The sequence below is a fragment of the Manihot esculenta genome, chromosome 9 (assembly GCF_001659605.2).
Source record: "Manihot esculenta cultivar AM560-2 chromosome 9, M.esculenta_v8, whole genome shotgun sequence".
NCBI classification, from domain to species: domain Eukaryota; kingdom Viridiplantae; phylum Streptophyta; class Magnoliopsida; order Malpighiales; family Euphorbiaceae; genus Manihot; species Manihot esculenta.
In genome coordinates, this window is record NC_035169.2 from 29,016,709 (window position 1) to 29,030,802 (window position 14,094).

At 33.7% G+C, this 14,094-nt stretch overlaps 2 protein-coding genes across 3 annotated transcripts; both read left to right on the top strand.

The window, feature by feature from the left end:
- The first annotated feature begins 886 nt into the window (after window positions 1-886).
- LOC110623649 (NADPH-dependent aldo-keto reductase, chloroplastic) lies at window positions 887-5,294 on the top strand. Of its 2 annotated transcripts, XM_021768650.2 has the most exons (7): window positions 887-1,022; window positions 1,119-1,169; window positions 3,195-3,271; window positions 3,426-3,513; window positions 3,989-4,264; window positions 4,412-4,660; window positions 4,967-5,294. In XM_021768650.2, the coding sequence occupies exons 1-7, from the start codon at window positions 903-905 to the stop codon at window positions 5,051-5,053; spliced, it is 948 nt and encodes a 315-aa protein (XP_021624342.1). In that variant the 5' UTR covers window positions 887-902; the 3' UTR covers window positions 5,054-5,294. The 2 variants fall into 2 exon arrangements, with proteins under 2 accessions (XP_021624342.1, XP_043816365.1); XM_043960430.1 differs by having other exon boundaries at window positions 887-1,169.
- Window positions 5,295-7,937: 2,643 nt separating this feature from the next.
- LOC110622007 (uncharacterized protein At2g39795, mitochondrial) lies at window positions 7,938-9,840 on the top strand. The gene is made up of 3 exons (XM_021766342.2): window positions 7,938-8,265; window positions 8,979-9,325; window positions 9,412-9,840. The coding sequence occupies exons 1-3, from the start codon at window positions 8,002-8,004 to the stop codon at window positions 9,569-9,571; spliced, it is 771 nt and encodes a 256-aa protein (XP_021622034.1). The 5' UTR covers window positions 7,938-8,001; the 3' UTR covers window positions 9,572-9,840.
- The last annotated feature ends 4,254 nt before the right edge of the window (window positions 9,841-14,094 follow it).

Below are 14,094 nucleotides of genomic sequence, written 5' to 3' on the forward strand. Positions count from 1 at the left end.
GTTGCTGGCTGCCTCTCTTAGGGAGTGGTTCTCTTTAGCCTTCCTTACTGCTTCTGCGGAGAATGCTTCCCTTATTCTAATGATATGTTGGGCTTTGTGGCATAACAGAAATAATGTTGTTTGGAAAGCTCAGGGTCGAACTGCGAGTGGTGTGTTCTTCATGGCACTGAATTTTTTGCAGCAATGGAGGGGGGCCTGTTCTGATTCTACCAGCTGCACCAATATTGTGTCGGCTTTGACTGTTTGGTCTCCTCCACTGCAGGGTTGGATTAAGGTTAATATTGACGCCTCTTTAAACTCGCAACGAAGTTCGCTAGGTTTCGGCTGTGTAGTCCGAGATGCTAATGGTAGATTTATAGCGGCTAAAGCAGGCTGTTTTTGCAGTCAGATGGAGGTTAAGTGTGCTGAGGCAGTGGCTTTTCGAGAGGCATTGAGCTGGATTAAAGAGTGCAGATGAGATCGAGTTCTTTTCGAATCGGATGCTCAGGTTCTTATTGTGTCCATTAACAATGCTTCATTAGATGATTTATCACCTTTTGGTCTTTTAATTCAAGATTATAAATTGCTTCTATCCAGTTATGAGGAAGCAATATGTGCTTTTATTCACAGGTTTGCGAATGATGTCGCTCATGTTCTAGCAACATCGGCTCTGAGTCGGGTCAAAGAGTTTGGGTTCATATCCCTCCTCCTCATATAATTTTATTGATCGCTTTGAGTTAATAATATTTCTTTCATTTTCAAAAAAAAAAAAAAAATCCTAAGCATCCGCCACATTGGTTTAGCGCCAGAAAACGAGTCAGACTTGGACACTTCGCGTGACAAAATAATAATATAAAATCTACTTCTGGTTTATCCTCCTGTACAACTAAAACTGCCTACAGACACCCACACTTGGACACATAATGGCTAACGAAATTCTATTCTTCCAATTGAACACCGGAGCTAAGATACCGTCGGTTGGGCTGGGCCCTTGGCTGGCCGAACCTGGTCTCGTCGGTGATGCTGTAGCCGCCGCCATCAAGGTTTTTTCTTTTTCTTTTTTTCTTTCACTTTTTTCAAACAAACATCAAATGATGGTCTGTGTATTGATTATAGTTTTTGGTTATTCTTCAATGCAGATTGGTTACCGCCATATTGATTGTGCTCAAGCTTATAACAACGAGAAGGAGGTTTTTGTTCTTATTTTTACTGATTCTGCGTTTAAAATCTTGCTTTTTTAACCCCTAATTTTTACTAGCACGTGTTTTACTTTTTTCTTTTGCCCTATCTCATACTGTAGATGATCATAAATTGTGCCGATTTCTCATTTGCTTTATTACTGAATTTTGTAATTTGCGCTTACTTGTCTATCATTTGGTTGAATTTCAATTCGAATTCAATTGAATTTCATCTTCAAATGAGTCTGGTTTGAATAAAAATTAAAATTTAATTTCATAAAATTGGTTACGGTTAAAACCAATTCTTATCAAATTTAATAAAATTTAAAATGATTTCCACAAAATTTCCACAACAATACTTTTCAGACTAAAACACCTACCAAATAATTTTTCTCTCAATAATTTATTCCTTGAAATTTTATTGGTTATAGAAGATGGAAACTATAAAAATAGTTTCTAGTTATTTACTATTATTACAACTGGATAATTAGATTATTATATTTTCTTTTTTTCTAATTTTATAATACCTAACTTATTTTCTCTTACCAATAAACCGGTGAAAATTTATTTAAATTTATTAATATATTTTTTAATGTGTTTATATTTTTATTAATTGTTATAAATTTATTAAATAAAATTTTTTTTTGATGTAGTAATTTTTTTTATTTGAATCTTTAAGAGTAGTTTAGGAAATGAAAAGATGAGTCATATGAAATTTAATTTAATTCTGTATTTTAAATTATATCATATCTAGGGGTGAGCAGTATTCGGTTCAAATCGAAAAAATCGATCGAACCGAATTGATTTGAAAATTTAGTTCGGTTTTTTATATATTTCGGTTCGGTTCGGTTTTCAATTTTAAAAATTTCAGTTATTTCGGTTCGGTTCAGTTTTGATCAGAAAAAAACCGAAAAAATCGAACCGAACTGATTAGTAATAATAATATGTTTTTTCAATAATATATAGAAATTAAATCATATTAAAATTAAAATATTTTAATTAAATTTTAAAATATTAAAAATAAAGGGTAAAAAATAAAATAATTATTAAAAATCGAAACCGATCAAACCGAACCGAATCAGACCGGTTCGGTTCGATTCGATTTCTGACCAAAATCGGTTCGGTTCGGTTTTCATAAACACTCAAATTTCGGTTTTCGGTTTATTCGGTTCGGTTCGGTTTTGAACCGAACCGACCGAATGCTCACCCCTAATTCATATCAAATAATGAAATTCATTTCAAATGAATTCTATTTAAAATTCACCTAATCTTGTAAAATGAAATTTAACTAAACACTATGTACGTCTAAGATATTTTGCAAAATTTTCTTCTTCTAGATCTGAAATAGCCTGTGCAACTTTCTTAGTTTGCTTAAGCCTGAGTTATTCTAAAAGATATCACGGCAGAAGTAAGGCTCAACTGCTTAAGCCTGTAAAAAAAAAGGCTGCTACTCTTGCAACAAACTACAAAAGGAGCTACTCCTAGGCTAGACACAGCAGCAACTATGAATCAAAACTGTCATAATGCTTATGTATGATTCCAGAAAGCTGCTAAACAAATAATGTCCCAATTACAGACTTATAGGAGCTGTTGGCTTCCTTGTAGTTTTGTTTGTAAGTTCTTCATATTGTTAAAGTGCGTCTTGACATTTGAGGCAATGACTTGCATGAAACTAGACTAACCAAGAATTTGTTATTGGGAATCCTTTGATTCTCTCACTTCAACTGTTATTTATATAAGATATTAGCACCCCTTGTTGATCTCAAAACTATATAAGCTAGAGATTTCTTTTGGAGATGAGCTTTTTCTCCTCAACTCATCTGTTGATATTACTATTTTGAAGACATGAAATAAGCTATGGCTAGAGATTAAATAATCTACAAGTTTGTCTGAATCCCATGTTTTGAGGCAAGTCATTTTGTGCCATTTTTTTCAAGACAATGTATCTTCAACCGGAATGAACCCATTTATGCAAATATCTTTATATATTAGATTGTCTTCAACGGCAACATATAATTTAGGCATTGCTTCTTGTAGATTGGTTCAGTATTGAAGAAGCTCTTTGAAGACGGTGTGGTAAAGCGTGAGGATTTGTTTATTGCCTCCAAACTCTGGTTTGTATTCTTTCATTGTCTTAATTGGAAATTTGTTGTTGATCTCTGTTAATGATGATTTCACAATCCATGCTATGCATCTCTGTTGCTGAGACTTTGAACTTATTCTGTTGAAATGACCTTATAATCCAAAAGTAATTCATAATTTATACAGGTGCTATAATCATGAACCAGAAGATGTGGTACGGGCACTGGAAGGAACTCTCCAGGACTTGCAGATTGATTATGTTGATTTGTACCTTGTAAGTGTTACCTGATCAGAGTTTGATTCTTTAGTTTATCTCTTATGAATTCGCACTTGAGTTGGTACTTCAATATTGCTAACATACACACCTTCAAGATCAGTTTATTGAAAAATTATCCCCGGCCTGAAATAGTATGAAAGAGGCAAAGGAAATTTCTTACCTATACCAAGGTGTTTGTACACCCTTCTAACTATAATGTATTAATTTAAAATTAATTTCTGAGACCTTCCATGATTTTGCCTTAATATCATTCATCGATTGGCTGGGATGTATACACCCAGTGCTTGTAAGAATCACTCAGAAGCAAATAAAATTTTGGCTTAATCATTGTTTTTGTAGCCTATGAGTACAGCTGCTGCTGCTTGTGTCTAATCTAGATTCTATTTAGCCTCAAGTTATATACATATAAGGTTGCTAAGTTTTAGCTTCCAGTTACAGAATTTTAACTAAATGAGGCTGCTAAATTTTGTAGATCCATTGGCCGGTTAAGTTCAAGAAGGGGTCAGTTGGCTTCAAGCCTGAGAACTTTGATCAACCAGATATTCCTAGCACATGGAAGGCAATGGAAGCACTCTATGATTCTGGGAAGGCTCGTGCTATTGGTGTGAGTAACTTTTCTTCAAGGAAACTGGGGGATTTGCTAGAGGTGGCACGTGTTCCTCCTGCTGTGAATCGGGTGGAGTGTCATCCTTCATGGCAGCAGACTAAGCTTCGTGGATTTTGTCAGTCTAAGGGAGTTCACCTATCTGTGAGTAGGCAAATTCTACTTTATCTCTGTTGGGAGGTTCTTACTTGATTGAATGCATTTGAAAGTTAGAGATTTGAGTAAGAGATTTTACTGGAGCGACAATTGTTTCTATTTTATTTTTGTTTACCTTTTATATATTTCTTTCAGGGATATTCACCTTTAGGATCGCCTGGCACCACTTGGCTTAAGAGTGATGTCCTTAAGAATCCAATCGTGATTGCAGTTGCCGAGAAATTGGGGAAATCTCCTGCCCAAGTTGCTCTTCGCTGGGGTCTGCAAATGGGCCATAGCGTGCTTCCTAAGAGTGTAAATGAAGTAAGGATCAAAGAGAACTTCGACGTCTTCCAATGGTCTATTCCAGAAGACTTGTTTGCCAAGTTTTCTGAAATTGAGCAGGTAAGCAATTTCATCTTCTATTGTGATACTACTATTCTTAAAAATCATTTCAAGTACTTTCAAATTGATTGAATTTTGAATGAATTGTAAGCTCTTTCGTGGATTTCATTAGAACTTTGGAGGTTTCTGAAATAGGTATAATTATTTTATACAACCGTTATATATATAACTAAATGGTGAGATCTATCTGAACTCACTATGATCACCGACTATAATACAACTCTTACACATACAATTTTCTTGAAAGAGCATCTTGTAATCATAAAGAACCCTTATTGATGGATGCTTTGGTATCCAATTTTGCAGGCAAGGTTGGTGAAGGGGACATCATTTGTCCATGACACATTGGGGCCGTACAGGACCATCGAGGAACTATGGGATGGTGAGATCTAAGCATTTAAGTGTTTGGAAATAAGGGTAATAGATTTGATGGTATGAGCAACAATGTGTTTGCTTCCTCTTGTGATTGGGATTTGTAGAATAAGCATTGGCTACTTATATTTGTGGGTTCAGTTGAAGTGATTGTAGTGGAGCAGTAGCTTATCATATTAACGTCAAAATTCAAATCCGGTCCTAACAATTAATGATTGGCAAAGATGCAAAGTGATTCTACTCTTACATATTACACTCTGAATTTTAGTGCTTGTGATTTAAATCTTTATAAAATGATAATTTTACTTTCAATAAAATGACTTAATATTATTTTCCGTAAATTAATTGATTATAAAAATTTATTAATTTAACCGAAAAAGTAAAGCTTCTTCAAAAGAAATATTATATTTTTTTAATATTATTAAAATATTAATTACAAATAGGCCTGAATAAGTTATAGGCATTTTAAAATTTCATATTTAAAATTTATGATTCTATTTAAAATTATTTTAATAAAATTTTAAGATATTGTGAAAAACGTAATAATTTAACACAATTTTACAACATACCTCAAAATATTTTTATAGAATAATATTATTTATATAAATTAATTAATTAGTAAAATTGGGAAATTAATAAAAGAAAACTTCAAAATGAAAAATCGCATATCAAATTTTTTTTTTTTAGTGATATCGAAGAGGGTATAACATATTACATTCAAAATCTAATAATTTTAGTTTAAATTATAAACTTTTCTAGAAAAAAAATTAAGATATTAATATTATTTCAATATTTTCTATAATCAATGAATAATCTACCACATTTAGTGGATAGCCTATTAGAATGGGATATTAAAATTTTGTTTTCATAATTTTTTTAATAAAATTTGCCGTATACAATTATTTATTGAATTTAAAAAAAAATTATATTGTTTCAAAAAAAAATTTATATGTTCTTTAAATAAAATGTTTCTTTTTTTCATCAGGTTAATAAATTTTTTTTATAACTAACTATTTTATAAGAAATAATTATCATATATATTACAAAAATACAATTATATATAAATGTATAGGTGAGTTTTTAATGTGTGAATAACGTTATATCCCTCAATGAAAATTAAGTTTATTTATGAAAATGTAAAATATGAGGGTATAAAATTGGATTAAATGAAATTATAATATATATAGAGAGAGTTTTCTCTCAACACCATTTACAAAGTTCAGTTTCTATGTTTCGTTTGTTTTGGCGAGCAAAGGAGGTTGCTTTACCTTGTTGACCTCTCCTATTGTGGAGTGTATAGTTTGATTTGCAAGTCAAGTATTTCTTTTTGAGGTTTCTCATTAGATTTGTGTTAGTGGTTTTGTATGGCTATTGGAACGACATTCTGTTCATATTGTTGGCTGCTAGTGGTAGTGAAGATCAATGGAATAGGTATCGGAATACAGTAAGCTCCTTAATAATTCATTTATGGCTCTGATTTTGGGAATGTTATATGATTTCGAGGGTATAACATATGAAATTTCCAATGTTATATGACGAGAATTAGATACCTAACTATGAAATTTCCAATTAAAGATGGGATCGGCGTTTTCGGAGAATGACAGGAAGAAGCCAAGACCATCTGCTGGGCCACAGTAGAGGAGTAGAATACCTAAGATTACGGAGGTTCAAGATGAAAGAAAGGAAGCTATATTTAAATCCGTAGACGAGCTAGAAGCCTTCTCATTGCCGGAGCGGGAGAATGACAAGGTTCAATATAAGCTTAGGCCTAAAACCAAGCAAAAAACACACCTAATCTCAAATTCATTTTAGATCTCAATCATTAATTTTGAACTCGAACTGAGTATTAATAAGTTCAAATTTGACTCATTTAACAAATGAGTTTAGACACGTCGAGATGTTATCAAGTTTAATTTCTAATAGTTCAGGAACAATTCCATTTATTTACATGCATAACAAATTTTAGTTTAAAACTAAATAATTTTAGTTAAATAAGTATATATATAAATTAGTTTGCAAAACTATAAAGAATGGGCTCTTAAATTTTTACGATTCGAATATCTGCAAATTTTAAGAGTTTAATTCAAATATGTAAAGCTGAACTTTAAAAAATTTAGATTTGACTTATAAATGTATATACAAAGTTTAGTTTAATTCTCTTATAATATTAATTTCAATTTACTTAATGAAACAGTTCATGAATTTATACGAAAGTCTGCTCATAAATTTTGAAATGTGCTGAACTCACGAATTAAATACTATGGAGATTAAACTTGGTTCGTTTACTAAATGAGTCTAAAAGTTAATTTCGAGTTTGACTCGTTTAGAATTTGAATCGAGTTTGGTCAAACTTTTATAGAGCCGAATCTCGAATAACTTACGAATAATTTCATTCATTTACATTCTTATTCTTTTATTTTAAAATTTGTGGTTCAATTTATGTTAAAATAGTATTTCGTGATATTAAACTGTTAGTATAATAATTTTTTGATACTATTAAAAAGCTATTACAAAGCTGATATATAAATCGTATTGCAGAATATTATTTTGATATAAATTAAATTATAAATTTTAAAATAAAAATGAATCGTACTATATTTTATTTTTTATATTTTTTAATTAATAATTATATTTTATTTATGTCAGTATTCTTTAATAATATTAAAAAATTATTAATGTTTAATAATAGTTTGATTATAAAATATTATTTTACCATAAATTAAATTACAAGGTAAATGAGTAAACCATAACATATTTTTGCGTACTATTTTCAAAAAAAAAAAATACATCCTTTTTAAAAAAAAGAAGAAATGCTTCTACAAAAAGGGAAATATGGCCGGACTGAAGCGTCAAGGCCCAATATCTGCAAGCGATTAGCTGTATTAGCCCCAAAGACGCCCTTAAAGGACCGCTAAACCGTAACCGCGCTAAACTCTCTGTTTCCTCGCCCTCTTTTCTTGAAACCTGCAATGGCATTCAGTTACCTTCTTCGCAGAGCCTCAGCCTTTGTACTTCCTCTTGCAATTCGCTCCGTTGGTTCACAGAGAACCTTTCACAGCGCAATATCCGCTGTTCTCTCTGTGGAAAAGCGCAATCTCAGGTACGAGGCACGTCGGCACGTCTTTCTTCCATTTTTCCGATTCTCGACGTCCACCGGACCAAAACCGAGTACCGATGAGAATCTGATTCGAGTCCTCGAATCTGAGATCGACTGCGCCGAGCAACCAAATGATGTAAGTCTTCTATTTCTAGTTTGTATTTTATATTAAAATTTATTCGACGGCTATAATTTTGGTTGTCGTGTTTGTTTGCTGTGCATAGCATATGTTCACTACATATATTTCTTATGGCGTTTACCGTTTTTGTTGGCTAGCTGTGTGATTTATAATGTAAAACTTGATTTATTACCTCTTTATTTTCTACAAATTTAATGAATTCATCAATCTTGGGGAATCTTTCCATTTTTCAGCACAACTTTTGCAATTCCTTGTTTGATATCATTTTTAATGTAGTCAATTTCTAGGTTGGAATACTTCATGATTAGTCTCTGTTTATATCTGTAAATTTTTTTTTTCCAGATATAATTCATCTTTTTTCTGTTTACTAGCTATCGTAGTCCATACATCTACTTTCAAGTATAAAGCTATCAGTTATTTGAAAACTGAAATTGGATTGAGATCTTTAAATTTGGGTTCTTGAAGTCCATTTCCAAGGGTGAGCAAGCGTGCTAGTTCTTCAACAATTGGCTATCTTAATTCTTGTTATGCTCTTGCCTACATATAGCTTTGCTGAGCTTTTTACTAGTTACACTAGTTGTGAAATCTTGCTCATACCTGTAACATTTGAGTGGTGCTCCCTGAACATGTCATTATTCATTCAAGTGCTTGAGATGACATTCACAGAAGCCACAAACATCATGTCAATTTTTTATGATGATCCTAAACAGGTAGAGGATATCCCAAATGGATTTTCTTTTGAAATCCAAGATAATCCTGGAGCGAGAACCATATTACTAAAAAAGAATTACCAAGATGAGACAATCAAAATTGAAGTTGATGAACCTAGTATTCCAGATGAGGATGTGCAGGAAGATGACGATGATGATCAGGATAAAAATGTTGAGGACACGGATAACCCAGCAAGCCTTCCACTGATTGTAAGTATTACTAAAGGAAAAGGCCAGATTGTGGAGTTTGGTATCACTGCTTACCCAGATGAGATCACAATCGATACCTTGTCAATTAAGGATTCAGAATCTTCTGAAGATAAACTTGCATATGGACCTGACTTTTGGTAAGTTTTTGGTATATGATATGGTACCAATTAATTATGTTAATCCTTGTTATGATGTTTGACTAACTTTGGCTTCTCTTAAACAGTGATTTGCCCGAAAATTTGCAAAAGGATTTCCACGAATATCTTGATAGCATAGGGATCAAACCTAGCATGATGAACTTTTTGTTCGAGTACATGAGAAACAAAGACAAGAAAGAATACTTGATATGGCTGAAGAACCTCAAGAGTTTCATGGAAAGGTAACTCTTTGTGCAATGGGAGAACAGCAAATGCAGCCAAGCTTTTGTGCTGAGCAGCAAAATCTGCTCTCTTAGTGATTTAGTTCATCTGAAATGTTTACAATCTAAACTTGTATTCCTATTAGAGGGTGGAGCAAAACTTTCACTGTTTTTGAGGGTATTCTAGTTACTGTTGTTTTATGAGCACTTTTTCATGGATGATAAGAAAGGATTATGGCCGAAATCCTTTAATTGATAAATTATATCTCGATTAAGAGATACAACATTCAATCATCATAGATTCTCTGCACCATCCTTTTATAGGTAATTTATGGTTTGCATTTCTGTTATTGCATATCTGTCATGGGTCTGACTAGTTTCGTCAGCTCTGTATGAACAAATTAAATATGGGTTGTAATCTCTTCCATTGGCTTTATTTTGATAGGTTTTGTTGCCTCTGTTCTTTTTTTTTTTGTTTTCCTCAAAAAAAAAAAAAAAAAAAAAAAAAAAAAAAGTAAAGGAAGAAAAAGGGGTCTTCAATGATTCTTGGTATTAAACATGTACCAATTTGGATTTTTCTTGATTTAAGGGTGCCCGGTCTATAAATTTTGGCTCATAGTTTTGTTGACAGATTTTAAAATTGTATATATAAATAATAGAAAAGTTAATTAGTTGATTATCAAAAGAATTTTTTGGTCAATATTACAAACAGAATATGAATTTAATAGGTAAAAAGATTTATTTTGACCTTTAAAATTTATTTTGATTTATATAAGCCATTTAATTATTAAAATAAGTGAAATAAGGTTTTTAAAATATTAAGTTCTTAAAATTTTTAAAATATATCAAACATGCCTTTGGACGTAAAAATATGACAAACAACTTTATTTTGAAGCAGAAGTATAATATGTTCTCTCTCCGAAAGGTTAGAGAGAGCGAGGACCATGTTTACTTTTCTAGGAGTCTTGTCTCTTTTCCTCTACAGATATATGTTTGTCTCCTCTATTGGATAGAAGGATTTGGATCTAGGTGAATATATCTTTTTTCTGTGATTTCTTAGTTATTTTTTCATTTTCTCTGTGTTGGATTTGAAATCTTGTAGGAAAGGAGGTTGATAATATACACATTTGTATAATTTTAATATTCTAAAACACTTAGATATTGAGTTTGATAATGCACAATACAATTACTCAACCGCAAAATAAGAATTTTTAGCTATAGTTTTTGCTTTCAAAAAATTTTGTTCATATTTACTTGACACTAAAGTAATTTTTAATTATGACCATGCAGCTCTAAAATACATTTTTAAGAAAAAAGATGCAAAGTCTAGACTAATTCAGTGGATCCTTTTGCTCCAGGAGTTCGATGTTAAAATTCGAAACAAGAAGTGGTCTAAGAATTTAGTTGTTGATCATCTTAGTCGGCTGCCGTTATTGGTTGAAGAACCTGTACTACTCAAGGATAAATTCCCAGATGAACATCTATTTTTTGCTTCAGATCAAGTTCTTTAGTGCGCATATATAGTCAATTATTTGGTCTCTAAATCCTTACTTGATGATTTAACCAAAACTGAACGAGAAAAGATCAAATAAGATCAAGAACATAGCATAGTGTGTCTGAGATAGAGGAGGTTCTCTCAAGGTGAGAGCTACCTTCACCTTCCTTTTTACTACCATAAGGTTGCCTCCTATACCCTTGACTAGGGCTTGGTCTTTCACTAATTGTTCTTCTGGCATTTTCATATGCGGGAAGACCCGTTATAGGAGCAAATTCATTTTACTGTTGTCATCCACTAGCACCTTTCAAACTCCAAAATTATGGATCACTGCTTCAATAATCAGAGCATCATCATGTGGCATCTGTGTCCCCGTGCATCCTCTGGTGAGAAGAAAATGGTCATTGGAGTATGCTTTGCGATCTGCATAACTTCTATGTTGCCCTCATTTCCATTGGCAATACTTGTCTGGGGTCACTTTTGAACCGATTAGATAGATTATTTCAGTGACATATATGTATAATTCCTTGAAGAAAGCTAGTTATTTGTACACCTGAAATTAAAAGTGCATATTGTTGGACCTAAATATTCTAATCCTTATTTTGATGACTATAAACAATTGGTATACTACTAATTATCTTCAAAAGTGTTTGTGTTGAGTTTGTAGGTCCCTTATTAAAATAAATGAAATCGCTTCAGTTTCAAGAATGAAAAGTGCTAAATTTGGAAGCATGCCACAAGAAAGGGATCAGAATGTAATTTTTTTTTCTTTATGCATTGTCAATTTCAATTAATTAATTGTGATGACTCAAGTTTTCTTTAAATCCTAAAAGTTTATAAATATGGTCATGTTTTAAGTAATTGACTTTGAGAGACCAAAATGAAATTTTTCAAAAGGAGTGATTTTGAAAATTTTTTTATCAAAAATAAAGGATCCAAAAATATAGGTTGTAAAAATTCAAACGGATTGAAAAATGGAGTTTCATAACCTAAGTTATGATTTTTCAAAGATTTAAAGAATTATTTTTGCCCCTTAAAATCAGATGTTCGGCTTTCGAAAGTGAAGAGCAGAGGTAAAAGTCCCATATGTTCGGCCGCTGAACATGAACTTTAGGCCGCCGAAAGTATAACGACCCAGAAACCGGACCGCTACTGGCGCTAGGATCCAGATCGACTTAAGGTCGCCGGGACCCGTAGCAAGCCTACTATACATACTGTACATTTGATAAAATCACATACATGATCATACATTTTCATAAAAACTTTAAACTTTCACATATACCAAACTTGACCTATGCATGCACCATACTGTAAACACAAAATCCCATACTAGAGCCCTCATCAAATGCTCTAGTGGGTCAACATAACATACATCAAGTTTGGTTCAACATTTCTTATCATTAAAACATTCCATACAGATCATGTACAAAAAGGGATCTCTATACATTAGGGCCAAGCACAATACTAATCCTCAATACATTTCTTTACATTACAATACATTACATTACATTTCATTACATGTCCATAATGAGTCTATTACATAACATAACCATGACCATTACCCTTGCTGACTCCCTGTGCTATCTCTGGTCCTGCAAACCTAGGGGTTAGGAGAAAAAGGTGAGCTACTAAAGCCCAGTGAGCAGAACAGTAAAACAGTTTATAAATGTATGCCATTATGAAATGCATCACAACACAAGTAAATCACCTTAAGATAGTATTGTCACTAATAGCCCTCTACATATCCAATAAATGCCCAGCCATCGACGGAGATCCTCAGGACTTCCTCTTAAACATAACATAACATAACATTTTCAACTGTGCCAGGGGTGATACGGCCATATATGGTATTTCCATCTCATGTCATATCATATCACATCGAGGGCTAATGGATCATCCAATATCCATCCACATCAACAATGAATAATGCAATGCGTCATATTCGTGGATTCTAATGCAACAACCTATAAACATGGCAATCATGATGCATGAACATGCTTAAAAGTTTATTTGCTTTAAAAATAAAAGAGTCGTGTTCTACTCACCTTTGACTGACGCTTTACTGACTGTAACAGCCCGGCCCTTTCACCGGCACTGTTACCGTTCACGGCCCAGGGCTATCCCTCACCTGGCCTCGTGCCACCTCGGGCTTTCCACTGGCGTCGTGAACAGCTCTTAACATCCATTCACCCTCACGAGTTCCTGGCAGGATTTTTCCCCTTGGGTTCTTGCATCGCATCCTTCCCCAAGTGGATTTGGCCCAAATTTCCCTTCGGAAATTAGGTCGCCTCCCCCACTACTCGAACCCTTGACCTCCAATGGAACAATTGGTACTCACTCTCACCAGACTATTCCCTTAAAGTGGGAGGTCAAGGGTTCGAGTAGTGGGGGAGGCGACCTAATTTTCAAAGGGAAATTTGGGCCAAATCCACTTGGGGAAGGATGCGATGCGAGAACCCAAGGGGACAAATCCTGCCAGGAACCCGTGAGGGTGAATGGATGTTAAGAGTTATTCACGACGCTTGTGGAAAGCCCGAGGTGGCAAAAGGCCAGGCGAGGGATAGCCCTGGGCCGTGAACAGTAACAGTGCCGGTGAAAGGGCCGGGCTGTTATAGAAAGCATGAGAAATCGCAGAAAAGAAGGGGAGAGGAAGAAGGAAAAGAATAAGAAAGGGAGAAGAAGAGGAAAGAAGCTATATGCACCCCCACACTTAAATTATGCATTGTCCTCAATGTAAAAGAAGAGAGAAGAGGAGAGGAGAAGAAGAGAAGAAGAGAACAAAAGAAACGGAGTACTTCCCTAGGGTGAGGTGTGCATGGCATGATCCTCTAGGCAGAATGAGTGGCGAACAGATGTTCGTCTGGGAACTCTTCTTTGACTGGGCATGGTGTAGAACTATATGGAAGTCGGCTGAGGTGGTCTGCCACAAGATTCTCTTTGCCCTTCTTGTCTCTTATTTCTAGATCAAATTATTGTAGAAGTAGAATCCACTTAATGAGCCTTGGTTTTGCTTCTTTTTTCCTGATCAAATATCGCAAGGCTACATGGTCAGA

Coding starts and splice junctions, on each gene's coding strand:
- LOC110623649 (XM_043960430.1), top strand. CDS start 903: ATGGCTAACGAAATTCTATTCTTCCAATTGAACACCGGAGCTAAGATA. Junction 1,170..3,194: donor CTTATAACAACGAGAAGGAG/GTTTTTGTTCTT, acceptor TGCTTCTTGTAG/ATTGGTTCAGTATTGAAGAA. Junction 3,272..3,425: donor TTTATTGCCTCCAAACTCTG/GTTTGTATTCTT, acceptor TAATTTATACAG/GTGCTATAATCATGAACCAG.
- LOC110622007 (XM_021766342.2), top strand. CDS start 8,002: ATGGCATTCAGTTACCTTCTTCGCAGAGCCTCAGCCTTTGTACTTCCT. Junction 8,266..8,978: donor GCGCCGAGCAACCAAATGAT/GTAAGTCTTCTA, acceptor GATCCTAAACAG/GTAGAGGATATCCCAAATGG. Junction 9,326..9,411: donor GCATATGGACCTGACTTTTG/GTAAGTTTTTGG, acceptor TCTCTTAAACAG/TGATTTGCCCGAAAATTTGC.